Source organism: Aythya fuligula, chromosome 2 (genome assembly GCF_009819795.1).
Source record: "Aythya fuligula isolate bAytFul2 chromosome 2, bAytFul2.pri, whole genome shotgun sequence".
In the NCBI taxonomy this organism is placed as follows: domain Eukaryota; kingdom Metazoa; phylum Chordata; class Aves; order Anseriformes; family Anatidae; genus Aythya; species Aythya fuligula.
Window position 1 is genome coordinate 137,219,150 of NC_045560.1, and position 25,225 is coordinate 137,244,374.

General features: G+C 38.4%; 1 protein-coding gene across 1 annotated transcript in view; it reads left to right on the plus strand.

Moving 5' to 3' along the window:
• Positions 1-25,225, plus strand: part of VPS13B (vacuolar protein sorting 13 homolog B) — a 459,490-nt gene that overhangs the window by 20,352 nt on the left and 413,913 nt on the right. The window contains 2 exon segments of the mRNA XM_032182423.1: positions 19,808-19,928; positions 24,771-24,938. Coding sequence (XP_032038314.1) covers positions 19,808-19,928; positions 24,771-24,938 — 289 coding nt within the window.

Consider the following 25,225-nt stretch of genomic DNA (forward strand, 5'->3'; position numbering starts at 1 on the left):
TGGATTGGTATGGCTTAACAGGGAATGAGGTGAGGTAATGCATTTAAAAATATTTCCTTAGAGAGGAAGTAGTTTTTCCTCATAGGTTGATAGATTAAAGTGTAGTTAAATTTGTTGGAATGTATTTTAGCTCCTCATTATAGCAAAACCTATTTCAGGATAGGCATGATTACAGACTTTGTAGTGGAAAAAAACAGTCATTTATCCACCTTTGGTAAAGGCTTCTTTAAATTCTGAAAGACAAGAAATACTCTTAATTTTTCAAAGTACAGAGTGTACTCTGAAATTATAGCTTGTTCTCCTTGGAAAGAGTGGTGTTTGCTCTGAAAGGGTGTGACTCAAGTATAATTTATTAGATACAGTTACTGAATTTAAGCAGAAAAAGTTAATTTATGACTTGTGACTTACCTCAGAATACCCGCACTGAAGCAGTGGCTCCTGATAAGTAAATCTGATGCACAAGTGACACAGGTTGTGTTTTATTTTCAGCACCTTTGAACAAGGATTAACTTTGCTCCAGTAAACTGTGTTTTTTGCCAGTAGAATAGGCAAATGTTCAATTTTAATCGTGCACACTCTTGTAAACAAAAATCACCATCTTACCTTTAAACAGCCCACAGAACCTCGGGGAAATTGTGTGATGCTGCTAGCAGTATCCTGAACCATCCAGTTGTCTCACGCATCTTAGTTTATGTTTATTTATTTAACAGTTGGAGTTAGACTTCAACTGTAAATATTTATTTCTTTGGAGAACAAACTTGATTGCTCCACTGAGAAATATGAAAGCCTTCCTCCTGACACCTTCCCCCCCCCCTTCCATTTACATGTTTTTCATTGAGTCTGCCTCTGAGCTGATAGGAAACCATGCTCTGAGGCCATCCTGTTGGCTTACTGAGGATCTTCACTTGGTTTCATTTACCCAGGCAGTGATCTGCTCTGGGCCAGTTGGTGCCTAGCTGGGCCATCTGTCAAAAGGCAAAGGTCTAAAGAGCACAGAATACTTGAACCTGCACTCCTTCAATCCTTCATTTTTGATATATTTTCTATTGCATTGCCCCTAATTGGGGGATGAATAGCACAAAGCTGCTTTACCCTTTTGTACGTGTATGAATCATTCTTCTGGAAAACTTTATGTAAATGCCTTATTGATGGGAGATATTTCATTCACAAATATTTTCAATAAAAGCTTGAAATGTATCATGGAATCATAGAATATCCCGAGCGGGAAGGGAACCCAGTAAGGATCATCTGCTGGCACCACACAGGTCTACCCAAAAATTCAGACCACGTGAGTAACAGCAAAGTCCAAATGCTTCTTGAACTCTGACAGGCTTGTTGCTGTGACTGTGTCCCTGGGGAGCCTGTTCCAGTGCGTGACAACCCTCTCAGTGAGGAACCTCTTCCTGATATCCAGCCTGAACCTCCCCTGTCACAGCTTGACACCATTCCCTCAGGTCCTGTCGCTGGTCACTGCCCCTCCATTCCCCCTCATGAGGAAGCTGTAGGCCGCAATGAGGTCTCTCCTCAGCCTCCTCCCTTCCAGGCTAAACAGGCCTGGTGACCTCAGCTGCTCCTCGTACATCTTCCATATATTTTGGTTTCATCAGATAGCCAAGGTCCTAGTGTGTGGGGCCTTTTTTTTGTTTGTTAGCCTGTCAGTGTTACTCAACGCTTTAGGTTAGAGTAGGAGTCCCTGGACTAAGCTAACAGCTGCTGCAGTATTGGTAATATGTAATTACTTAAAATTAGGCCTAAAGCTTGTTGGCGTTGATATCTTAAAATTGTGGAGATAATTAATGCCTGCTTTTCAAAGAAGCACAGTTTTCAACACAGTTCTGTGAGCGGAGTGATCTCTTGATCAATGCAGTGCAGTCAATGGTGCTGTACAGTGTATTGGGGGAAGCAGTATGCTCAGGTGCTTTGGATGGGTGGGCTACTTTTTAAAATTATTATTATTCCCAGTGGCAGGGAGTCATATTTCATGGCCTCTAGGACATGTTGTGTATGTGACTAACACCTGGGCTGCATTGTGTATGTGCTGATGCTTTCTGGAAGCTTCTGGCTTCTGCCTTCCTGCATCTGTAGTAGATATCAAGTGTTTAAGTTTTCTGCCCTGGAGTTTTCCCCCAGCAGGGACTGGTGAAGACCTGAGAGAAGAGGGGAGACGAGAACGTGCTGCTGATCCCAAACGATTCGATTCGTTCAGCCTGTTTCGGACACTCTTTGCCATGTGCTCCTCAGCTGTGGACGGTGACAGGGTTGTGGGTTAAGTGCATTGTTCTGTCAGTGGGAAGTGGCCATCTTCCCTGGCAGCTTTTCAGCCCCTTTTCCCGGCATGCATTTAAATATGGCTCGTTACACGATGGGAGAGAGGCTACAAGCCTCCAAGATAAAATGGTCCTGGGGAGCAGGCTGCCTGCACCAGTGCAGTCATCTGGTGTGCAGCTGAGACTCGTAGGAGAGGAGGCCAAAGGGAGCGGGCTAGATGGATTGTCCTGCCATACTGCATGTGGCCTGTGGGCTGTAGGTTGTTCATTCTTGATATTTGCTTACAATCATAATGAACATTAAGATTTTGCAGTAAAACTTCAGAAAAAAAATACTTAACAGCATGAGAAAAATCTGTTTAAGCCACAATGAACGTCTAATTCTTTTTACCAGCCTTCCACAAGGAGGGAGCATCTGGTGGACAGAATAGATCAGAGTCCCAAGTGCATATGCTAGTGGTTTCATTGTCATCAACAGACATTACATTTTTGTTGATTTATTTTGTGCAATGAATAAAACTTCATTTCCTGCTCTGTTAAGGATGTTCTACTTTGCTTGATTTGTACAGAAGTGAACTATGGTTGTATCCATATAAAAGTTGAAAGAAATTGGGTGGCACGGAGTTAACAACGGACATCTTTTTTTATCTGCTTAAATATATAAACAGTTCTTTTCATCTGAAATACTCCAGTGTTTGATAATGCTATATCTTCTGCAGTTAACTTTCACTCCTCAGACTGTTACTTAAAGGTCAAGATACTCTCATCTTTTCTTCATTTATTACATAGCTAGAAAGTATTCCACTCATAAATGTGGCTTATAAAACTGTGGTTTATTAGCATATACTGATTGTTCAAGTACTTCTGTTCTGTCCTCAGTAAAGCAAAACAAGCACACTGTGCATGTAGTTGTTGGAAAACTTGATTCCCTTCTATTGAGTGTGTATAATTTAAAATGAATTGGAAAGCAGTGTGCTATACACAGCTGATCAAATATTTAATTTTACTTTATTACGAGGTCATAATTTCTGCAAAATAATCCTTTGTAATGAAGTTCCAGTTTGGTTATTTTTAGAGTTTTGCCTTGAAAAAAACACAAGACACTAAAACAAGATACTGAATGCGGAACAAGGCAAAGCAGTATTTCCCTGCCTGTCAAGTGATGTGTTTTTGGGACCATTCAGTACTGAGTTGTATCTAATTAACCTGCTTCTCTGTGTGTGGGTTGTAGCACAGATGTCTCGTCCTCTGTTCTGAACTGATTTTTGGCTGTTTCCTTGGAAGCATTTCTGTCCTCTCTTTCATATAAGTGCCCAATAAGGTTCAGGAGCCCTGTGACTACAGGGCACCGCAAGGGAGGTGTGTCTGTGTGTGAAAACAGCAAAATATTTTGATTTGAGAATATAAGTTTTGTTGCTTTCAAGAATGTTGGAACACTTCCATTTACATGGAAATATCAAAATGCAGTTTTTTTGTGTTTCTGAAGTGAACTTTTCTGTTGCTTCTAATTAAATGATTTTTCTTCCCACCAGTTTTGGTTCTTGACCTACTACAGAAGGCAAATATTAGGGTAATGGAGCGTAACAGCAGTGTTCTGTAGGCCAGTGTTCTAGTATTCTGTGAGGACCAGACTTGCTTCAGGTGGACTGGCTAACAAGCATTCGCCTTCTCTGCAGACATGCTGAATCTGGCTAGAGATCATAGAATGGCTCAGGTTGGAAGGGACCTGAAAAATCATCTTGTTCTAACCTGCCTGCCATGGGCAGGGACACTTCCCACCAGCCCAGGTTGCCCAAAGCCCCATCCAAACTGTCCTTGAGCACCTCCAGGGAAGACGTATGGCTATGGAAACTGCTGCTGTCATCTTTGAAAAATGTACCTGCTCATGAGATGCCCCTGTAACAAGAATAAGGAGGAAGTGTAGTCTGAGAGCATTGAGCTTTTTATGACTGGTGGTGACCTATCCTGCTCTGCTTAAAGGCAGTCTAAAAGCAGCACCATATGTGTACATGTTCCTTCCCCCCACTTGCTTGTGCCTCATCAAAAAAAAGGTGCTATTTTTATTTTTTTTGTCTGCTCTAGTCTTTTATGGCCACCAAAGTGAGCAGAAGCCTCCTGTAAGCTTTGCTGGTCTAAAATGTCTGTTATAGGACATGTACGTCTATTTCCTGCATATGTAATGTTCTTTCATATCTTCAACTGATTCAAAATTGTAATAGTGATATTTGTCTTCAACATGTAGAATGTTTTTTTTGTTTTTGTTTTTTAAATTAAAGAAACGCATTTATTAGGTCTGCACAAAAGACTTCTGTATGATCATCGTGTATAGGTAGAAGGCAAGTGCATACTGAAGTATTCTGCCATTTTCAGTGCTTATCAGTGCCTCTAGGGAGAAAAAGTGCTTTCTTAAGTCATTGCTTAAAATAACCTGAACGCGTTCGGGACATAATAGCTTGGTATCTTTCTTCATACATGATGATTTTCTTTCCATCATTGACTGTTTGCAGTGAACTGGCTTTAAATGAGCTGTGATCTTGTTTTCTATGCTGGCTAGGTACAGCTTCTTGTACAAATTGAGGCCTTTTTGGTGCTTTCTTCTTGCATCTAAATTCTTATGTTCTGTTTCTTCTTATGGTTGAATTAAGATTTTCTTTTCTGTGTATGAAAAGTTACCCTCTTGTTTTTGCAATTGACTGAAAATGGATTCTGAAATATATGTTCTGCCTGTGCTGTAGCTTTGGTTCTGTGTAGTGTGTGGCCTTTTGAAGCAGAAACATGGAGTTCACCTTCTTTTGTGTCTCAAAGGTATTGGAAGCATGTAAAAGCAAATACTGAAGTATAGTGCTTCTTGCAATCAAATATATACTAAGTGATGCTGATAGTAACTAGACAACACGAGTCTTGCATGGGTGTTTTTTTGTTTGTGCCTGTTGCAATTCCGAAGCTTGTTTTAGTAATGGTTGTAGGGCAGCTATGAAGATGGGGGAAGGGAGCAGAGGAATGCGTATTGATGTAAGGATCAGTCCTTGTATTAATCCTGAACGTTTTCAGAATAATTCTTGAGTGTACTGCCCAGGAAATCTCACGTTTCAGCTTTGAACTCATCATGTAGTTCAGATTACTACTTGCTTTGCTACTTGCTACTCAGTAAGATGCTGTATTCTACTTGAGCTATTTTTGGAGAATTTTGTCTTGTAGTCCCATATCAGCTTCCAGAAATATTTGTGGTTTTTCTCCAGAATCCTGATCTAAACTAAGTTGAAAATTAGAGTAGCAACTAATTGAAGGAAAAAGATAGTTCCCATTAATTAAATGTTTACAGTACTTGAAATCCTTATTTGTTAAAGACTAGTGAGTCTTAAACATTACCTGACTAAAGCAGTTAATTCTCTTAAAGGCTGTAAAGGGACTAAAATATACTAGATGACTTACTATATACAAGATCTGTAAGTTTACCAAAGTAGTTTGGAAGAAGCTATGAAAATAAACAGTTCTCTGAGCAGCAGACACACATCTAGCATGAAAAGCAAACAAAAAACACAAACGTAAGCATCTCACAGTAATGCTTAATCAACTACAATATACCACGTTGAGCAGTAGGTATTAGCTTTAGCATTAATAAATTGGCTTGGTGGGAAGCATATAAACACCAAGCTCACATTTGATAGTGAATTTTAATTTGGTATCTGAATATAGAAGTAATTGATTTTTGATCACAATAAGCAGTATGTCTACAAAAGTCCAGCAGAAGTTTAATGTATGAGCTGAGTCTTCCCCTGCTGCTGGCCTCTCCCTGTGATAAAGGATGTCCCTGACTGCTTGAAAGGTAACACTGGGGCAAAGTAACTCAAATTCAGGCTCCTTCTGCCTGGAAAACTCATCTTCTTCCTCCGGAAAGAAAAGAAGAAATCCACCCTTGTTAGGTATGTAAAGTTGACAAACATGCCTTTCATTGCTTTATCTGAAATGCTTAAACACAGTATCTTTGGCTTTACTCTAACTATTGTATTGTATGGCCTTCTTTTATGTCAAGAACAGCTGAATATATCTGAGGGGCATACTGGCACCTAGTTTCTGAACATCGTGTCATGGAGAACTCAGATTTTAAAAGGCAGTCATCTTAAGTATGGGAAAAACCTGTTTCAGATAACTTGCATAGATATGGCAGTATTTAATTTATGTCCAAGTATATTTGTGTATGTAATTGTCTATACATGATCAAAATACTGGACATACTTTCATATTCAGATACAAAATTAAAATTTACCACTAAATGTGAGCTTGGTGTTTATGGCTTACAGATCTTATATATAGTAAGCTGTTTAGTGAAGTCTAGTCCCTTTACATCACTTGAGAATCAATGCATTTCAGTTTTATGTAGCAAAAGAGAATAAGGGAAACATCTGCTACTTCTTATTAGAACATTGGATTAAGCAGGTGACTGGTCATGCTATGATACTCTTTAATGAATGTTGTATTTCATAGAATCATATGGAATACAAGGTTTGGGTTGGAAGGGACCTTAAAGATCATCTAGTTCCAACCCTTCTCCTAGGGATACCTTCCACGGGATCAGGTTGCCCAAAGCCCTATCCAACCTGGCCATTAGTCAAATATCATTCAGTATCACCTGGGGTAATTTCTGGGGTAATAATGTTATGGTGAGAGAAAAGGGTGTAAAGATGGAATGTGAGTGGAGGCTAAGAAGTCTCTTATTTTATCCTCCATTTTTTAAGGAGTGCTTTTGTTTTTATTTCTACCACTTTTGATGTCTTTGTCATACTATCCCATGTCCATTTCTGATCATTTACTTATTTGTCCTTTTTGTCTCTGTTTACTAGTAAGTATTGGAGTAAGTAAGTAATTACTGAAGGTGCTTTCTACCATTGTGGATTAATACGCCTTTAAGACCAAAAGGATTTTTTTCATCATCTAATCCAGTTTTATTATACAAAGGTATCTAAAAATTGAACTAGATTTCCCTTATTTTTAGGTCAACCAGAAATTTGTTTTCCTTTGAGCACCTGAAAAAATGGCTGGAAGTTTTTCTTCGGCAGATTTATGACAGATTTTTAAAAATTTGATCAGGATGTTTGCAGGGCTAGTGGCTGTAGGAAACTGAGTATCTCTGGCCTTGCTACTGAACACTTGGAAGCACAAGAGAAAAATCCCAACTTTCATGATTCAGTGCTTCTCTCTCTGATGGTATTGGCATGTGGCTGGTGCTGTCACAAATGTACTTTATGGGCTAATGGCATATGCAGCAGGTGAGCAATGCGAGATTGTTGGGAGGCAGAAATAGAGAGTACTTACTTCAGTTCCCATCCTCATATCAGGAAGAGAAAGAATTTCTAGTTCAGACTTGCTACAGAGGTTAGAACAAAATTTCACGATAGTTTAGGTATATGTAAATGAAGTGGTCTCTGGCCATAAAGGCCTTGATGAAACCCCTGTCTTACGAGGCCTTGAAAATTAGTGATGTGCACCTTATTTAAATAGACCTTATTTAAGTAGCAATGACAGGTAGTAAGTGTGATTTCATCACTGATTTACATTAATTCAAGTGTTGTTAAAATTCTCTGAAAGTGGAAAGCTACTGTCTCAGCTTAGAAGCTGATTTTTGAGGATCACATAGACGTATAAGGACTTCTTAAGCACTTAAATATTGTATATGCATTGGGGATTTGTGGTTTGTTGCATCATAACTTTCTGGCCCCCAGTCTTTAGAAATAGTGATGTAGCCGATTAGGTGTATGAAGCATGAAACTAAATAACTTTTTTCTTATCAAATATAAAAACAAATACTTTATCTCTTTGTACAATGAATCAGGTAGTAGTTAGTGTCCAACTTTGTATGCACAACTATGGTATGATTCAGCCCTAGTCTATGAGATGTGGAATAAATATTTGATCCTCAAGCTGCTTGATGGGGAACGAAGGCAAGGATGAGTAAGTGGAGGATGTTTGTGCATGGTGGATTCAGGAGTGGATGTACCGTGGGCAGTACGACAGGAGGGTGTTGAAGCATGATCCCTTGGTGATTGTTGTGGGTGGGCGATCCTGGATCATCTTAGTCCTTAAGTTAGAGGCATTACCTAAAATTCAGATCGAGACTTCTGTGAAGTTAAGGATTCAGTTTCTGAGTAATGGAATTGCCTGTTGCAACAACTTCCTAAGTTTGCAGATGATACTAAGTTAGGAAGAGCTGTTGGCTCCATGGGGGGGCAGGGAGGTCTTGACAAGTTGGAGAGCTGGGCAATCACCAGCAATATGGAATTAAGATCAAGTGCTTGATTCTGCATCTTGGATGGAGCAGCCTTGCATATATGTACAGGTTGAGGGTCAAGAGGCTGGAGAACAGCCCCACAGAAAGGGATCTGGGGGTTCTGGTCCCAGCAAGTTGCACATGAGCCAGCAGCATGCCCTGGCAGCCCCAAAAGGACAACCCTGCCCTGGGGTGCCTCAGGCCCAGCACTGCCAGCCGGGAGAGGGAAGGGATTGTCCTACTCTGTGCTGTGTGGCCTCACCTTGGGCACTGTGTGCAGTGTGGGGTGCCACAATATCAGAAGGAATTAAAACTATTAGAGAGTGCCCAAGTGAGGGCTATAAAGATGATGAAGGCTCTAGAGGGAAAGATGTAAGAGGAGCAGTGGGGTCCCTTGGTTTCTTCAACTCAAGAGCAGGCTGAGGGGAGGCCTCGTGGTGGCCTGCAGCTCCCTCACGAGGGGAGCAGAGGGGCAGGCGCTGAGCTCTGCTCTCTGGGGACAGTGACAGGACCCGAGGGAACGGCATGGAGCTGGGACAGGGGAGGGTCAGGCTGGGGGTTAGGGAAAGGGTCTGCACCCAGAGGGTGGTCTGGCACTGGGACAGGCTCCCCAGGGCAGTGGTCACAGCACTGAGCCTGCCAGAGTTCAGGAAGAGTTTGGACAACGTTCTCAGACACATGGTGTGACTTTTTTGGGTGGCCCTGTGTGGTCGGGAGATGGACTTAATGATCCTTGTGGGTCACTTCCAACTCAAGACTTCCTGTGATTGTACGAACTGCTTGAGGGCTACAGATTAAAATAGCATCAGTCAAGGAAAGCTGTCTTTCAATTGGTATGAATACAGTTGTGTTAAACAAATGTATAGTAGTATTTGTGGGTGGTATGTTTTAAGTTAGCTTCTGAAGAAGCTCAAACTATCCACCCTCAGTGCGAATATATACCATGGAAAATGATAAATGTTAGAGGAACCTGCATAGTTGATGATCTAACGGTGTTACTTGTGATTAGTCTGTCACTTAAATTTATAAAAGATTTCCTAATGTAAATTAATTGATCAAAACCTGATGAATTATAGATAAGAGAATATTTGTGTGTTTAAATATATTCCTTGGTTTATGTTATTCAGAAGTTTTGTTACAGATGTTGTTCTGTGTTCAATTTGAAACAAGATATGTTCTTTTCTTCTGTCACACTAAATGCTCCCTGAGCTTTCCTGCTTGGCATTATATAAGGTTAGAGGCTTTTTTGAGGCTTATTACTCTTCTTTCTCCATCGTCTAGTTTTCAATCTCTTGCATTTACTAGTGGCTGGAGTACCCAGCTGAACGCCTAACAGTAATGGTCCCATATCTTTTTGTTCCCTTGGGCATTCAGCTCCAGTTTTTGCTGACACTCATTTTCCTCCCTCATTTTAAAACTGTCCTCTTTCTTTAGTTACGGAAGAAAAATTAATTTCTATTCAAGGTGAGTGGCACAGATTTGGGAGAATGTATTTTAGTTTTAATTTTAGCTTAAAAGAAAAAAGGAAAAAAACACCGCTTCTCTGAATAATTTGTGCCAAGGAAAGTATTCATTTGAGGAATTAGTAATATCAAAATTGTCTAAGGAAGGCAGTGGCATACATGGGGTGATTGCTTGAAAGAGTAATAAATGTCACATCCTGAAGTCCCAACTACCTTGGAGAAGGCAGGTTGTATTTTAAACTATCCAATATGATAAACACATGTTGTGATCTTATAATTAGAGAGGTCTTTTGTGAAACTTTGCAACAGTTATAATGCAGTGTTGACAGTTAGACTTCTTTTAACATATGGTGGTTTTGTGTGACAGGTTGCTGACTGGTTTAGAAGATAAATTACTGTTTGTTTAGGTTTAAAGTAATATTTCAAAAGCTTTTTGATTTAAAAAGCAGTGTGTTATAATGAGCAATAAATTCCTTGAAACGGTTTACATATCACAGACTGACAATTGCAAAAGAAATGACAGATTATAAGAACTCCTAATGTACATCTTGAGTAAGTCGCACCTATGTGTACTCTTTTACATTTATTAACTAAGACATTTGTACAGCCGTTCAGCTGGCTTAGTGGTTTAGTTCATTAGTTTTGTTAACTGATTTTATTTAGGTAAGATGTGGTTGATGAATTACACTTGGTGAAAAACTATTCTTCCCAATAGTGGTATGTGAAGGTAACTTAAAAATAAAGAATAAAAAATAAAATACAGAATTTACTTATGTTCAAGCTATTTGAATTTCATTAATACTACTGTGTATTACGTGCATGTACATAGTGTACAAATAGTACACTGTATGAGAGCAACCATCCTCACTAAGTTAGGAAATTAAGTATTGTCTTAATATAGCACTAAAAAGCCCTTAGCATTCTTTTTGTGAAGGTTGTTCTTAGAAACATTTTTAGTCATGTTACATTAAAGGTTCCAATTCCCTTTTGTAGACTGTATTGTATGCTGAGACCCTACTTTTTCTATAATGAAATTCCCCACACTTTTGAGTTTGCAGAAGGCAGTGAAGACTATAGAGAAACTCAGTATTGCTGTGCCCATTGGTTGACAAATTTTATTCCTGCGTGAAGCTCCCTGCACTGGCAAAAAGATTGCCAAAGTAACATTTCCCCTGGTGCTGGGGTTGCCACAAGCTCAGATTTGGCTTGGACCCATCTGAGGCAGTAGCTCAGGAACAAAGGACTGTGAGGCTGAAAATCTGTGGCCCCAACATGTTTTAGTTCTGTTGGTTTTAAGATGGGTACCTTAAGTAAGGAAACCAGATGTGTATGGCTGTGTTATCTGTCATTCATTCTTCTCTACCTCTTCTTCCGTGCTCAACCATTAAAATTTGAGCATATTGACCAATTTCAAACAGTTTTGATGGAGAAATGGGATTTAAAGGACAATAACCTATGAATTTCTGAGAAATCAGTAGCAGGTGGGGAGATTTTAGTGGGTATACTCCTTCCCATATTGTCCTGTAGTATCTGTTTCCATGTGGCTGCCCCCTTCCTTTTCTACCCATCCCCAGCAGATGCCAAAAGCCAAACACTGCCCAAATGATGCTCAGCAATAAGAGCTCTCCTGGATAAGAAGTTCTCCAGGTAAAGCTTTGTGTCTTTGTGCCTTCCCCTGTCATGTGGCAGAAGTTTATTTGAGAAATGGGGCTTGCTCAACTGGCCACGTTGTTGCTGGGGGCCTGCTGTAGGTATCCTGCTCGATACTGGTAGGGATTAGGAGAAAATTTGGTCTGGACAGTATTATACCCTCCTCTGAGGGAAGTGGGTGGCAAGGTTATGTTGTAATAAAAATTATTACTACATCCTTGGCAGGTGCTTGGCAGAGGGAATTCTTGCACAGGGATCTGGCTTTCTAATAAACTGTAATGAGAAGTGTGTGAGGGGAAAGTAGCCCCTAAAGAAAGCGGGAAATGGAGCTGCAACTCCAATCCACCAGTACATAGGGGTGCTCATTTCCCCCAGTGATCTTCCACTGTGAAGGCAAGTGCCATCTTGGCTAAGGGTCTGGGGCCAGTTTAAATAGGGTTGAGGACTGGTGCTGGCCCTCTAGCAGGTGGAACAGATTACAATAGGAAGAGTAAGCTGAATGGGCCAACATTTTGCTGATGGTTCCCAGATGTTGTTTAATAAATCAGCAACCTGATCAAACCATGCTCACCAGAGTTTTTCTTTCTTCCTGCCGTGTTAAGGAGACCATATTAATGAATGCTGTAGAAATACGGTGCTCAGCTATTCTTAACTAATATTTCAAGGGACTTGTAACAAGGGTGAGAGTATGCCCAGTCTTTGATGCATCTTCTAAAATACCATGAAAAACGTGTGAGCTGGTTTAAATACTGTTACTTTGGGACAGAAGATAAGCAGTGATGTAAGAAGAAATGTGCCTGATAATGTGCCGACCAGTTTAGTGGCTGGAACTGGCTGTGTTGTGATGCAAACCCATCGCCACCCCTGACCTGTGCGTGAAGCTGAATGACAGCGGAGTGTTGTTGGGTGCCCCACATCCACTAGTTTTGCTGAAAGAGCTCATCTAGCTCTTCTCTCCTCTGACTCCTCTCCTGCCAGGCCACCCGGGTTTCAGAATTACCAAGTGACAGAAGTCACTGTGAGCTTTGTGGAACAAACATGTTGGATATGCCTCTTTTTTTTCTTTTTTTTTTTTATTCTTTCCATTCTTCCTACTATAGCAATGTCAAATCTTGAGTATAGCTGCCAGTTACTACTGTAATATTTATTTATTTTTTTAACTGTTTGCTGTTTTCTTCTTTGTAGAGTAGAGGGCTGTAGTCAAGGATCAGGACTTCATTGTGCTAGGTATGAAACGCAGGAAAATCTTACAGAATTAAGATGCTCCCCCATCCCTATCTCCCCAAACCAAAACACTGGGCAAACTTCCTGTAATATGAGGAAGAGTGAAATCTTTGAGAAGCTTAACCTGGGAGAAATTGTGGAAAAGCCATTTTGAGGTGTTTATTTCTATTAAAAAGCACTTACATCATGGTAGGTGGTCTCATTTTTTTTTTTTTTTTAAAGCACAATAAACATATCAGAAACTTTACTAGATGATCAGTTAACAGTTTATAATAGAAGTTTCTTCCCAAAACAGAAGGAAGATATTTGTACAACTCACTTTCCTCAAAGTCCTGCAAAATCATTTTATTAGTTGCTCTGTCTTGGGTGTTGAGAAACGGGGATGTATTTCTGAGCAGGCTGAGGAGCACTTAGTGAGAACAGTCTGTTTTATTTATCTTTGCCTCTGTGGCCTTATCGCCACACTCTTTCAGGCTCTGACAGCTCCCTTTCTTGTAAACAGAAGAATGCTCCTTTCAAATACCTCCAATAATCAGCTAATCAAACCAGTAGCAATGTCACGGGGAGATGTTCTTTCCCAGAAATCAATAGCCAGATTCTGCAGTATCTGCGTAACAGCTCACCACAAGCTTCTGGGCTTTCAGTTGGGGCTGCTGGTGCAGCATATTCATGTATCCTCAGTTTTTACATAGAAGTTGAACTCATACCTGTGTTTCAGAGCACACTGTGCTCTACTAATATAGAATATTAGCACAATCTAAGTTTAGTTATTCTGTAACTAAACTTGGATTATGCTCCTGACCTAGTACAGGTAACTGTTCAGCGTGCTTTGTTGGTCACTGCTACTACTTGATTATCTCAATCAGCTGAAACCAGATGCAACAAGGAGAGCAAATACAGATTAACACCTTGTTAAATCAGTTCTTGATTGTTTCAGGTTGTTCATTATTCTTAACCAGGTTATCCTTGTTTATTCTCCCACTCATCAAGGTGCTGCGTCAGCTGGCTACAGACTGCACTTCTTCCCCAGTTCCTTGGTATTTCTCCTTAATAACCCAGTACATAATTTAAAGAGTTGTTTTTGCCATATTTCTCCATGAAATAATACTGGAAAAAAAAAAAAGATGAGGTAGAAAAAATCAAGACCTTTCATCATCTTGTCTGTCTTAGGGAAAGACAGATTAATCTGATTACTCACTGTGAGATGGGTGATTTGCCTATTTGAGAAGTCTTAAAATTGGGTTTTGTAATAGTCAGATTCTCATCAGGACAATGTGTGTGTGTGTGTACATACATATATACATAAACTTCCATATGTAGTACTGAACTCCTTAATTATCGTACAAAAGAGCAACCCAATCTGATTTGGTTAAATATTCCTTTTTGATATTTTGTAGTGTCATGATTTAAAATGTACATATGTATGTCCTGTCATATAACGAACTATTTCTTTTCAAAGTCAATGTGCATTCAGACTGTTAACCTATACCTCCCAAAAGATTTACAGATGTCATGGCTATATCACTATTTTTTCTGTTCAGTGTTGTGACATTCCTAAATTGCTATTCATTAGAACAATCATAAAACTGTTTTCCTATTGACATACTTAGCTGATGCCTCTTAATGAAATATTCCTATCAGGGTAATTGTGCAACAAAATGATTGGGGCTGTATTAAAGTTGCTGATTCATTTGTAAGCAACTGTTTGACCCGTACTAGCTAGCAGAAGTGTTGCAAGATTATACAGAAGAGTAATAGTAATGAATTCGTATGAATACGACAAATCTGTATGAATATGTATATAATGTGTTTCACTGCTATATAGTAATCAAAACATAATCACAGATCTTGATTGTGCTTGCCATTTTAATGAAGCATTTTAAAGACAATCTTTTAAAAACAAAACAAAAAAACCCACAGAACTTGTATTCTTTTGTTTTCTTTTTCCACATAGAGCCATCCTAGAGCAATTTGGGATGGTCTTCAGAGATGATGGAGCTCAACCACCTGTTCAAAGCAAGCCCAGTTAGAGCAGGCTGCTCCATGGCTTAGCCAGCCAAATATTGAATAGCTCCAAGGCGATTTCACAACCTCTTTGGGCAGCCTGTTCCAATGTGACCACCCAGCTGGTGGAAAAGCTTTTCCCTAGACCTTCTTGGAAGTGCCTGTTTTTTAACTTGTGTCCATTGGCACTTCTCTCACAGCACACCTTTGACAAGAATTTGGCTCAGTCTTCCCTGTACCCTCTCAGTAGGCAGCTGTGTAAAGCAGTGGGATCTCCCTTTGTTCTTCTCCAGTTCTTCTCTCAGTCTTTCCCAAGACAGAGCTCACGTGCTCCAGGTCCCCTAACCACTTTGACAGTCATTTATTGGAACTGTGGTACACCCACATCATTCTCATTCTGGACAACTGTGTGTCTGCTGGAGAGCCTGTGACTGAACACAGTACTCCCCACGAGGTCTCAAAAGGGCCAAAAAGAAGGGGAAATCATGTCCCACAGCCTGTTGGTTGTACCCTTACTGATACAGCCCAGCACACGCTTGGCCTTCTTTGTGGCAAGGGCAAACTGCTGAGTTGTTCAACTTGCTGCCCATTGGGACCCTTGCGTCTTTTTCTGTAAATCTGTCTTCTAGCCCTTTGGCTCCTAGTCTGTACTGTTGCCTGGAGTGGCCCCATCGCAGGCGCAGGGCTTAGGATTCACCTCTGTCGGACTTCTCAGAGATCCTGACAGCCCATTTCCTCAGCCACTCAAGGACTCTCTCAACAGCAGTTGTGCTCATCAGCAGATAAACTCCTCTTCCCAGGTTGATACCACCCCCAGTCTTGCTGTGGTACACTGTCCCATCCTCTGGGCCTTAAATAAGGATATGAAACACGGTGGGTTTAGTACTGGTGATTGAAGGATGCCACCAGTAAGCAGCCACCAGTTGGCTTCGAACCTCAAATTGCAACCCTTAGAGCCTGGTGGTCCAGGTGCTTTCCACTCAACTTATCCCTTCGTGTCTAGTCAGTATCAGCTGTGCTAGGACACTCCACCAGCAGGGAAGAAGTTCTTCTTCCATGGTTTTTGCATGGTGCAATTGCAGATATGCTTCATGTAGGTGGGAATATGTATGTTACTGGGCAGTGAAGGATATTAAAGCTCATTGCCTTAGAAATGATGAAGGAAGGAAAAAAGAGCAAGGTTTTCGTAGAGGAAGAGACAAAGAGAGTGAGAGGGGAAAATGCAGGTGTGTGTAATAGTTTCATAGAATTGGTGGTTTTTTATTTTATTTTTTTTTTAATTCAATGGTAATTACTTTTACACATTTCCCTGTTTTCTTTTAAAAAGAACTTTAATTTTTTTTTTTTTAACTTTGTTTCGTGAAGGCAAAGGGACAATATTTGCATAAATAGCTGAGTGATCCCAAGGAGAAAACATTCTTTCCCATAAAGCATGCTCATGAGACAGGTTAGAGACAAGTTTTATGTATTTTAAAATGAGAAAGTGTCTTTTTTCCAAGAAAAAGAAGTTTGTATTTTAAATGTGGAAAACAGAATAATGAGCACAGATAAATTCTGTCTGTTACGAAAAGATCATAATAAACCCCATCTAGTATATTTTCAGGTGCTGTCAATTTTAGCTTGCTTTAAACCTTGCAGTAATTGTTTTATATGGTGTATTGCAAGAGAAAATTGACCGAGGAGCTCACGTGTAAATTTACTAGCCGAGGTGCGATTAGCATGTTACTTATGACTTGCATAGTTTTAGATGTAACCATAGTGCTCTACAAAAATGTTCCAGGACAGGACCTGGCCTGAAGCATTTGCCAAAAGGATAAAAGAGTGAAGCCTGACTGTGCAAACTTTTATTTCTTCTGATAGGTTAAAAATTACCGTGATGCATTAGTGTAGTAACACCCCTATGCAGAACCATATGGTAAAATTTTTTGAAATTTTCTCAGATCTACTTATGGCATAAGCTGGAGGGGAAAGCAGATTTCAGTAAATGAGTTACTTTCTTAAAAGTCAGCACTTTAGATGCATCGTGTATATTTTTAGTTTTGTACTGTTGTGATTTTTGACTTGGAATCGCTACCATTAATGCTAAAATGAATGGGCACTCTATCAAATATCCTACTCTAACTGAAGTTATTAGCACTTTCAGAATATTATTCCCTTCCCATCCCCAATATAATTTTTACTTTAGCTTTAAAATGTTTGTCATCTGGTGTGAGCTAGATTTATTAGAGTGTAGTAGTTTTAGTACATTTTGGCTGCGTGTTTATGATGACATCACTGTAATCTATATACAGTATGTGATTTCAGTTGTTTCCAGTGTTAAATATTTTCATAATTATGCTAGTTTTGGCAGTTCACTTGGAACTTTTTCACATCTCTTTAATGAACATGTTTTACTTCTGGGCTTATGAGACAACCACATGCTTGAGAAATTAATAGCGTGCTCTTAAAGCTAACATTGAGCAGAAATGTGCAGATACAGAAAGCTTTTGGACTTAAGTAGAAACGTAGTTCCTCTAAGGTCACAGCCACTGGTATCGTCTTCTGCAATTAGAGAATGCAACGCTTATTTTAGAAAGCATCAGTAGCTGTTGTGAAAATGCTGTGTGTTCATGTTAAAATAAAACAAACCATACAGCTCTTGTAAACCTTTTCCATAATTGTGTAACGTAAGGAAACGAGGGGGTGTTGTCCATGATTAAAAGAACTTTTTTCAAATATTTGGTCAGGTTCAATAGGAGAAAGTTAAATCAGTTGTATTTCATCTTTAAGTGATAGTGGTATGTATGATGAGTGTGTTGCACAGATTTTGCTTGAAGTTATGAAAAAGTTCATCGGTCATGCTTGTGGCAATACAGGGACAGAAGAATTAGTCCTGAATGTTGGCAGGCTTGGTACACTTAACACTTCCAAAACAGAATGCCTTTTTTTCCCTCCTCAATTTTCTTTTTCACGTAGCCAACATAAATACTGAGAGGCGAGCATAATGTGGTGCTATCAGGTCAAATCATTAAGTGGTCCTACCACAGCGCTCTGCGCAGTCTGAGCTTAGGAAAGAAGGAAACGTGCTAATTGAGCTGGTTGGTAACCCTGACATTTCATTTTCTGGCAACTACATAGCAGTATGGTGACTCATCTGAAAATATATTTTCATAGTATGTATTAACTACTTTCCAAGAAAAAGGGTTCGGTTAAAAGTAATTTAAACATTTTAGCTTAGAGTCTGTAATTTTATTTTTTTTCTCAGTAAGCTGGAGATGTGAAGGAGAGGTGAGCTTTCCTGATTATCAAACATTTATTTTGATGAAGTGGCTTCTTCCAAACAGAATTGATATTGAACACCCATTCTATTTTTTTTTGTACATTGGAATGGAAAGTCCTGGTTGATGACTAAGCACCCACGTCATTTTTCACGTATCAGAGTGAGAGTCCTATATGACTAAAACGGCCAAATCATGGTAATTTAAAAAAGAACAGAGATTTCCAGGATCTGATCATGACCAAACTTCTCTTTAAGATGTATAAATTGTTTGAATTCTATATTAATGACCAGAAAACTTCAAATCCTTTGTGGTGCTCACCCTTCTTTGAGAAGTTATCATCTACCTACTCCAAAGTACGAATGTATCTTTTTCCATTTTCTCCAAATAAGTTTAGTCTTCTATTTATTTTTTCAGCATAGGCTTATATTGCTCATCATCTCTGCTTTTCTTTCTGAAAAGTTATTTCTGCTTTCCTGGATAATTTCCCTCTGTGTTCTGTTTATGTAAATATAGAATGGAAAGAAATGAACTTTGTCGAATTGTTTTTGAAGCTGTAGACTTTTATTTAGGATTTGTCAGGACTAATTCTTCTGATCGTGTAACTTTTTTTTTCCTTATAATTTCATTTAAGCATTAAGAAAACAAGTAATGGGAAATTTCTGTATCCTAATTTCTCCAAGATTATTAAAAATGCCAGGGAGCATGTAAGGAAATGTGTCACCTGCTCTGCTTCATACTGTGTTGCTTTACATTTGTTGCCTGAACCCTTTCTTTTGTGAAGACCCTCTAAGATAACAGTGTAGTACCCAGAGAGTACCCCACTAATTTCCTGTAGCAGGCTGCATCTGTTGAAGAGATAATTCAGGTTGCATCAAAAGATGTAAGAAATTGCTTCTTTCCCAGGCTGGTCTCCTAATATACTTACAGGAATATTCACATTACTTTTCTTGGGTTTCCTGCATTTGAGTTTTATAACTAAACTGTCATTCTGGAATGCAATGGCAATACGGATGGGGTATTTAAAACCTAAGCTCAGCTCATTAGGGTTTTCTTGTCTGCAAAATTCATTGTGTAAGGCATATTTCATAATCTCTGATTACAAACAATATTTCCTGCTGCTGAACTCCAGAAAGTAAATAAGCTAAATAAGCTATATGAAGGCTCAAGATGATCAGTTGCCTTTGGTTCATTTATCTTTTCTGGGGCCACGTTTATTATTTTAGAAGCCTGCAAAAATATTTTGCATTGTGAAGCAGCTTCAATTAGCTGTATTAGGAAGGGCATGACTCTGACAGCTTGTGTGAGGTTGTTTCATGAGCAGGCATATAAGCTCGTAAAACGAGGTAGTGTTTCTCATTTCAGGGCTCTGGCTTTGCTTGAAGGAGTGTTTCAGCAGAAATGCAGCTAGACGTACTTTGTTCAAGTGAAATCAGCAGTTAAATAACAGAGTATTATTGTTATTTGAGTTAATAGAAGTATTAATTATAAAATACTTTTTGTTTTTAATAAACAAATGTTCTGTAACCATTTCTGTAGTTAGATGGATGTACAGAATGTACTGAGGGAAAAGCATGGCTACAAGTTTAATATACCAAATATTTACCGAGTTGGTTTTCCCACATTTATTTTGCTTCTTTGTTTGATTGACTCAATTGCTTTCTTCTCCTCTAGCAGGAAGACCATGAAAGTTGTGGTTCTAGTTCAACAAACCGCAGTACCACGGAAAGCATGAAATCAGCAGTAAAACCACGACGAGTTCAGCAATCTGCTTCTCCTGACCCTGATTTACCTCCAGGTAGGCAATAATATTTCAGAAGCTTGATTGTGCTTGAGTGATGATAGAACGTCTAAATTTTATTTTAAGTTATTTTCACACCTCTGTTGAATGATTTTACCTTTCAGTAGTTCTGTCTATCTGAAAATCATACAGCAGTGAAGAATAGGATGCTGGAATATTATGCAATAGTAGAACTGAAGCACAATAGAACTTTGTTAATCCTTGCATCTTTCCCTTCCATTTTGTCGTATCCTTAATTTTACATAACCTGTTTGTAAGTAACCAGGGTTAGGTTAGTGTGAGAACAGTCCTGTAGGGGTGGTGTGTTAGATTTTATTCTCTGCTGCTCTGGTTCTTTTGTTTCAGATCACTCCGTGTTTTCTATTGCTCATTAACTGCTCGGTGTTTCACATTAAATTCTTTTCCCACATGTTTTCAGATCCTTAAAATGCTTTTAAAGGAGAGGTTTTCTCTTTGAGAGTAGTAATTCTGACAGATGTTGCTTATTTAGTCCTCTGTCTACTTGTAGAGATGTTGATTATTTTTTTTTTCTGACATGGAATTTGTCTCAGATGAACTTGGAAATATTTGTATGATACAAAAATGCCTGAAGAACTATGTTATCTGATTATTTTTGTCTCTCAGTTTGCACAGAAATTTCATGTATGAGGTTTAGTTTTGTGCAGAAAAATGAAACTTGAGAGCACTGGAATGAATTGCAGTTTGCCTTCTGAGGGCATGTAATTTTAGATGGGTTAAAGACATGACAGTTTTGTGTTTTTTTTTTTTTTTTTTCCCCTCCTGTCTTTTTAGCAGTTCAAGTTCATACATGTCTTAGCTTGAATCAAAAAAAGAACACTGAAGTTCAGTGCATGGAGTATTATGTACACATTGGTATCATCTTCCTTTGGAATGGGTCCTTGTAGAGCCAGAGCTGGAGGCTCTTGGATCTCCAAGATCCACCAACCTCCAGTGACTCGGGGCAGCCACCATGGACAGCGCTTTGGCTCTTGCAGCACGCTGAAGTTTGGTTCTTGGGGTCTCACCTGTGAACAACAGGAGGCAAAGACTTGCCAACGTATCGGAGGCTTATATTGCCTTCTAGGATGGCTTTAGGATTTGGTTTGAGTTTGTTTCCATGAGTGTCATCTGTGAGCTTGCCAGAAAGGTCTAGTCTTAGGGAGTGGAGTAAAAGGCTGGAGGCCTGTGTATTGTGCTGTTAAAGTTGAATATTCAAAAAGATGTGTTTCCACATGTCCAAATTCAACACGGACATTGAAAACTGGTTTGCATGTCGTCTTTTATAGATGTATCATGCTTCTCAATGATTACTGTGAATGATTATAGAAATGACATATAAGGTATTTGCAATACTGTAGCAGATTACAAGGTGTGGTGACAACTTACATTACTATTTGATAGGTTTTCTAGGTGCATTTTGTGCTTCTTTGAAACTGTAGGGCATGATCACCTTCTTCATCGGGATCACACTGCATTGTCAACTGCATAGAGTATGTTTGTAGTGAATCTTAATGATGCAGAGTATTAGGGAAAAAATTACCGTATTGGTTGGGCTTGGAATCACTGCCCATGCAGCTACATTCTCTAAATACAGGTTTTGGTGTGTGTTTTTTTTTCTTTTTTCGGATGTATAAATAATACTGTATTTAATCACAAATCCTATGTGGTAAAATGGCCTAGATTAGGAGTAGAGACTTCCTTACAGGAAGATTTTATTCTCTGTGGTACAGCTTTAATTTGCCCATCCTGGGTTTTAGTAAGTTATTGAGTCACCTAGTCTATATCTGCTTTAATCTTGGGAATACACAGGTATTGAACTACCGTTGTAATTTGTTGTCATTGTTGTTGTTACAAAGATTTGTGTGTCCTTTAGTTCTGCTGTGTCTTTCCGGGATGGAGCTAGGCAGAACTCATCAAAAAGTCTAGCTTTGGGATCAACAGAGCACTGCTAAATGTAGGGGAGAAGTCTGATGATACCAATTCTGTTGAATCAACAGACTGCTCCGAGCTGTAGTGCTATGATACTCGGTGGTGTTGGAGCTGAACCTGCAGCCAGAGTTCTTAGTGCACAGTGCAGTCTACCGTGTTCTGGAGAATATAGAAAAAGCATCTCTGTGGATTGTGTGCTGAACCTCAGGACTTAACCCTATGGACTGTCTAGTATTTTTGGTCACTTCATTGTGGAATATCTGAACTTTAGTGGCAAGGATAGTCAGAGTGTTATGTTTAAAAACTACACAACTAAGAATCATCCCCCACGTGTTTTCTCCCACTTATGTTTTCAAACAATAACCTTTTCTTTTTTTTATTACATGTGAAGTTACCAGTATTTTGTTTTAACTTTGTTTTGGATGCTAAAAGATACAGGTAAAGTTGATTTTCTTAAAAGACTGATCCTCGTTCGTAAGAATCTGTTCGTAGTATATTTGAAGCTTAAAATTAATTAGAACGATGGTACCTGCATTATGCTTCTCGCAGTGTGCTGCACCACTAGTTTGGAAATGTCTTTGCTGAAGAATGTAGTAAAAGTTTTATCAAATTTCTGACCCCTATTTCATTTGGGAGATACAATTCTGCTCCCTCTTCTTGTGCATCCAGGCAAAAAGACATGTAGATGAAAGCTCATGTTTTGGATTTTAGGTTAGTCCTTGTTGCTGCTCTGTTCTGTCCTGAAAAATGTTGGAATCTACCCATAGGATCTACTTACAGAGCGCTCTATTTTTTGTTTTTGCTGCTCTGATACTGACTTTGTCAGGTTTCTGTAATTCAGAGCAGCAAATTGTAAATTAGGATGACTTTGAAAGTTTCTTGAAAGCAAAACAAAAAAAAAAAAAAAAAATGGATCTGTGGAAAGACAGCTTCAGTTTCTTCAAGGGAATAAGTAGCTTGTTCCAAAATAATTGTTACTGTTTATGATTTTGTAGTTTCCAATTATAAAGTCTGCCTGATATCTCCACCCTGCACTTAAACAACTAAATTATTTGTGCCTGCTTCTATTAATAGACTGTCAGTTCACACTACTCTGGTGAGGAAAATAGGTCTCTTATATACTTTATTCATATATGAATGGAAATCACAATAATACCCTTAATTATTACAATCATACATCAGGTTTATTTAATTCCTATAATCTAAAAGTATGCACTACCATCTTGTCAGTGAGAAAATACTGAAAAACAAGTAATTTGATGTATTTTTTTCTAGTAGTTTTTCAGATTAATGCACCAAAAAGCTTGCAGTCACATTTCTAACATAATCTGTTGGAATTTTTGACTTTTGCTGGGTTTCTGGTTTTCCTGTTTGTGTAGACAATGCTCTAAAACATTTTCCACGTTTTGTTTCAATACAATTGCAATGCTATTAAGATGACAGGAGGAGTTAATGTTATTTCTGTCCTGTTAAAGCTAACCTTACTCAAAGGGTAAAATATGCTCAAGAACAGCATAAACTGAAGCAATGTAAGTTATGATAAGTAATGTGATACACATTTTACAATTAAGATTATAACATTGAAACACTTTCTAAATGTATGACTGTGCTTAATCAGAATCCAAATGTTTTACTAATGATATCTGAAAGCATGCCTTGCATTTAATAAGGAGGTGGGTGAAGGTTTTGAATGCTTACAAAAGAAAAAGTACTGATGTCAAAAACTTGCAGTTGTGGGACTGATGAAAATCACTGCTAAATGTATTCCATGTACTCTAAGATGAAAAATAAATATTTGACTATGAAACTGAGTAGCTGAAAAAAGCAGAGTAGAATGGAAGTAGCAGCCTGAGTCTGCTCCTGCACATCATGTGATGTTTCGATGTTGATTTTAAGTTTTATTTGAATTAAAATTCTAGATAAAAATGAGTCAGATTTAATGCACGTTTCAGAAAGCTATCCTTTAAACCTGTGGATTTACACCTGTACACATTTTAACTGTTTTTTTTTGGTATATATTAAGTCTATTTTTAGATAGAGTATGTGAGTAGTCTTATTTTTTAAAACGTAGAAATTTTAAGACTTGTTTCTTTTCCAGTGTAAGGTAGTTAGCTCCATAGTTAAATTCATTTTACAGAAAAGACATGGATATGGGCAGCATTTAATTTCTTTACCATATTGTTAAAATATGAGTGTTTACTGCATATTGGGAATTCACAGAAGAGATTATTTTTCCAGTCACATTATATCTGAAAAAATTTAAATGGATTTCATCCCAGTAGGCTTCAGTGCAGGTGCTTACTATTTTGGTTGTTGACAGAAACTGATTTTCTTACATCTCACAGGGGTCTTGTTGAGCATGATGTGGATATATTAGCTCATGGGAATGAAAAAATGCTAGGAATATTAATATTTAGTTAACTGTTTTAAAAAAAAATAAATAGTCAAGGGTGAAAATTGTTATAATGTATGCATATTTGGAAAGTTCCACTGCAACTGTGGTGTTCATCTTTTCAATCCTATTTCTCAATAGCTTTCAATTAAAATTTGCCATTAGAATTCTTGGTCTATAATAATCCAGAGTTTTTTTTATTATTTTTGATGTAATTTGAAAGTTAATTCTTGACACCAAAAAATAATCTATTATGCTGTAGTAGTTTTTTAGTATTTATAATTTTGCCTTTTTAGTTTCTCTGCGCTGTTTCCAGGGATCTCATTGACTTGACTGCACTGAATGCCCTTTTAAACAGTTTTGAGTCCTGTGATTTTTGGATAAATAAAGGCAATGATATTTGATTTGATATTGTAGTCTTCGATTAAAAAGGAATGCAGTTTGAAAATAATCACTTCAGAAACAGATTGGACATCATGTTTTCCTTACAACTGCTTAATATTTGTTTTGTTTTATAGGTTATGTTCAGAGTTTGATTAGGCGTGTCGTAAACAATGTCAACATCGTGATCAACAATCTCATACTGAAATATGTGGAGGATGATATTGTTCTCTCAGTCAATATCACTTCTGCAGAATGCTATACAGTGGATGAGTTTTGGGATCGTGCATTTATGGACATCTCTGGTGGGTAGATATTTTTTGGCTTTATGTATCAGCGATAGTCACATTTATATTTTTTTTAAAGTCTAATACAAATGCCTTTTTATGTTAGAAATAAGAAAATAGGCAGAAGGTACCTTATTAATTAGCTTTTTTAAATAAAGGATGGAAAAATTATAATGATTGATTCTTAAGACATACGACTACAGATATTTATACAACACATTCTGAAGCCCTTCTTGCTCATACTTGCTATTCTTCTGTGATTGCATTTTATTTTGTACTTGCCACTGGCGGTGAGTGCTTATGCA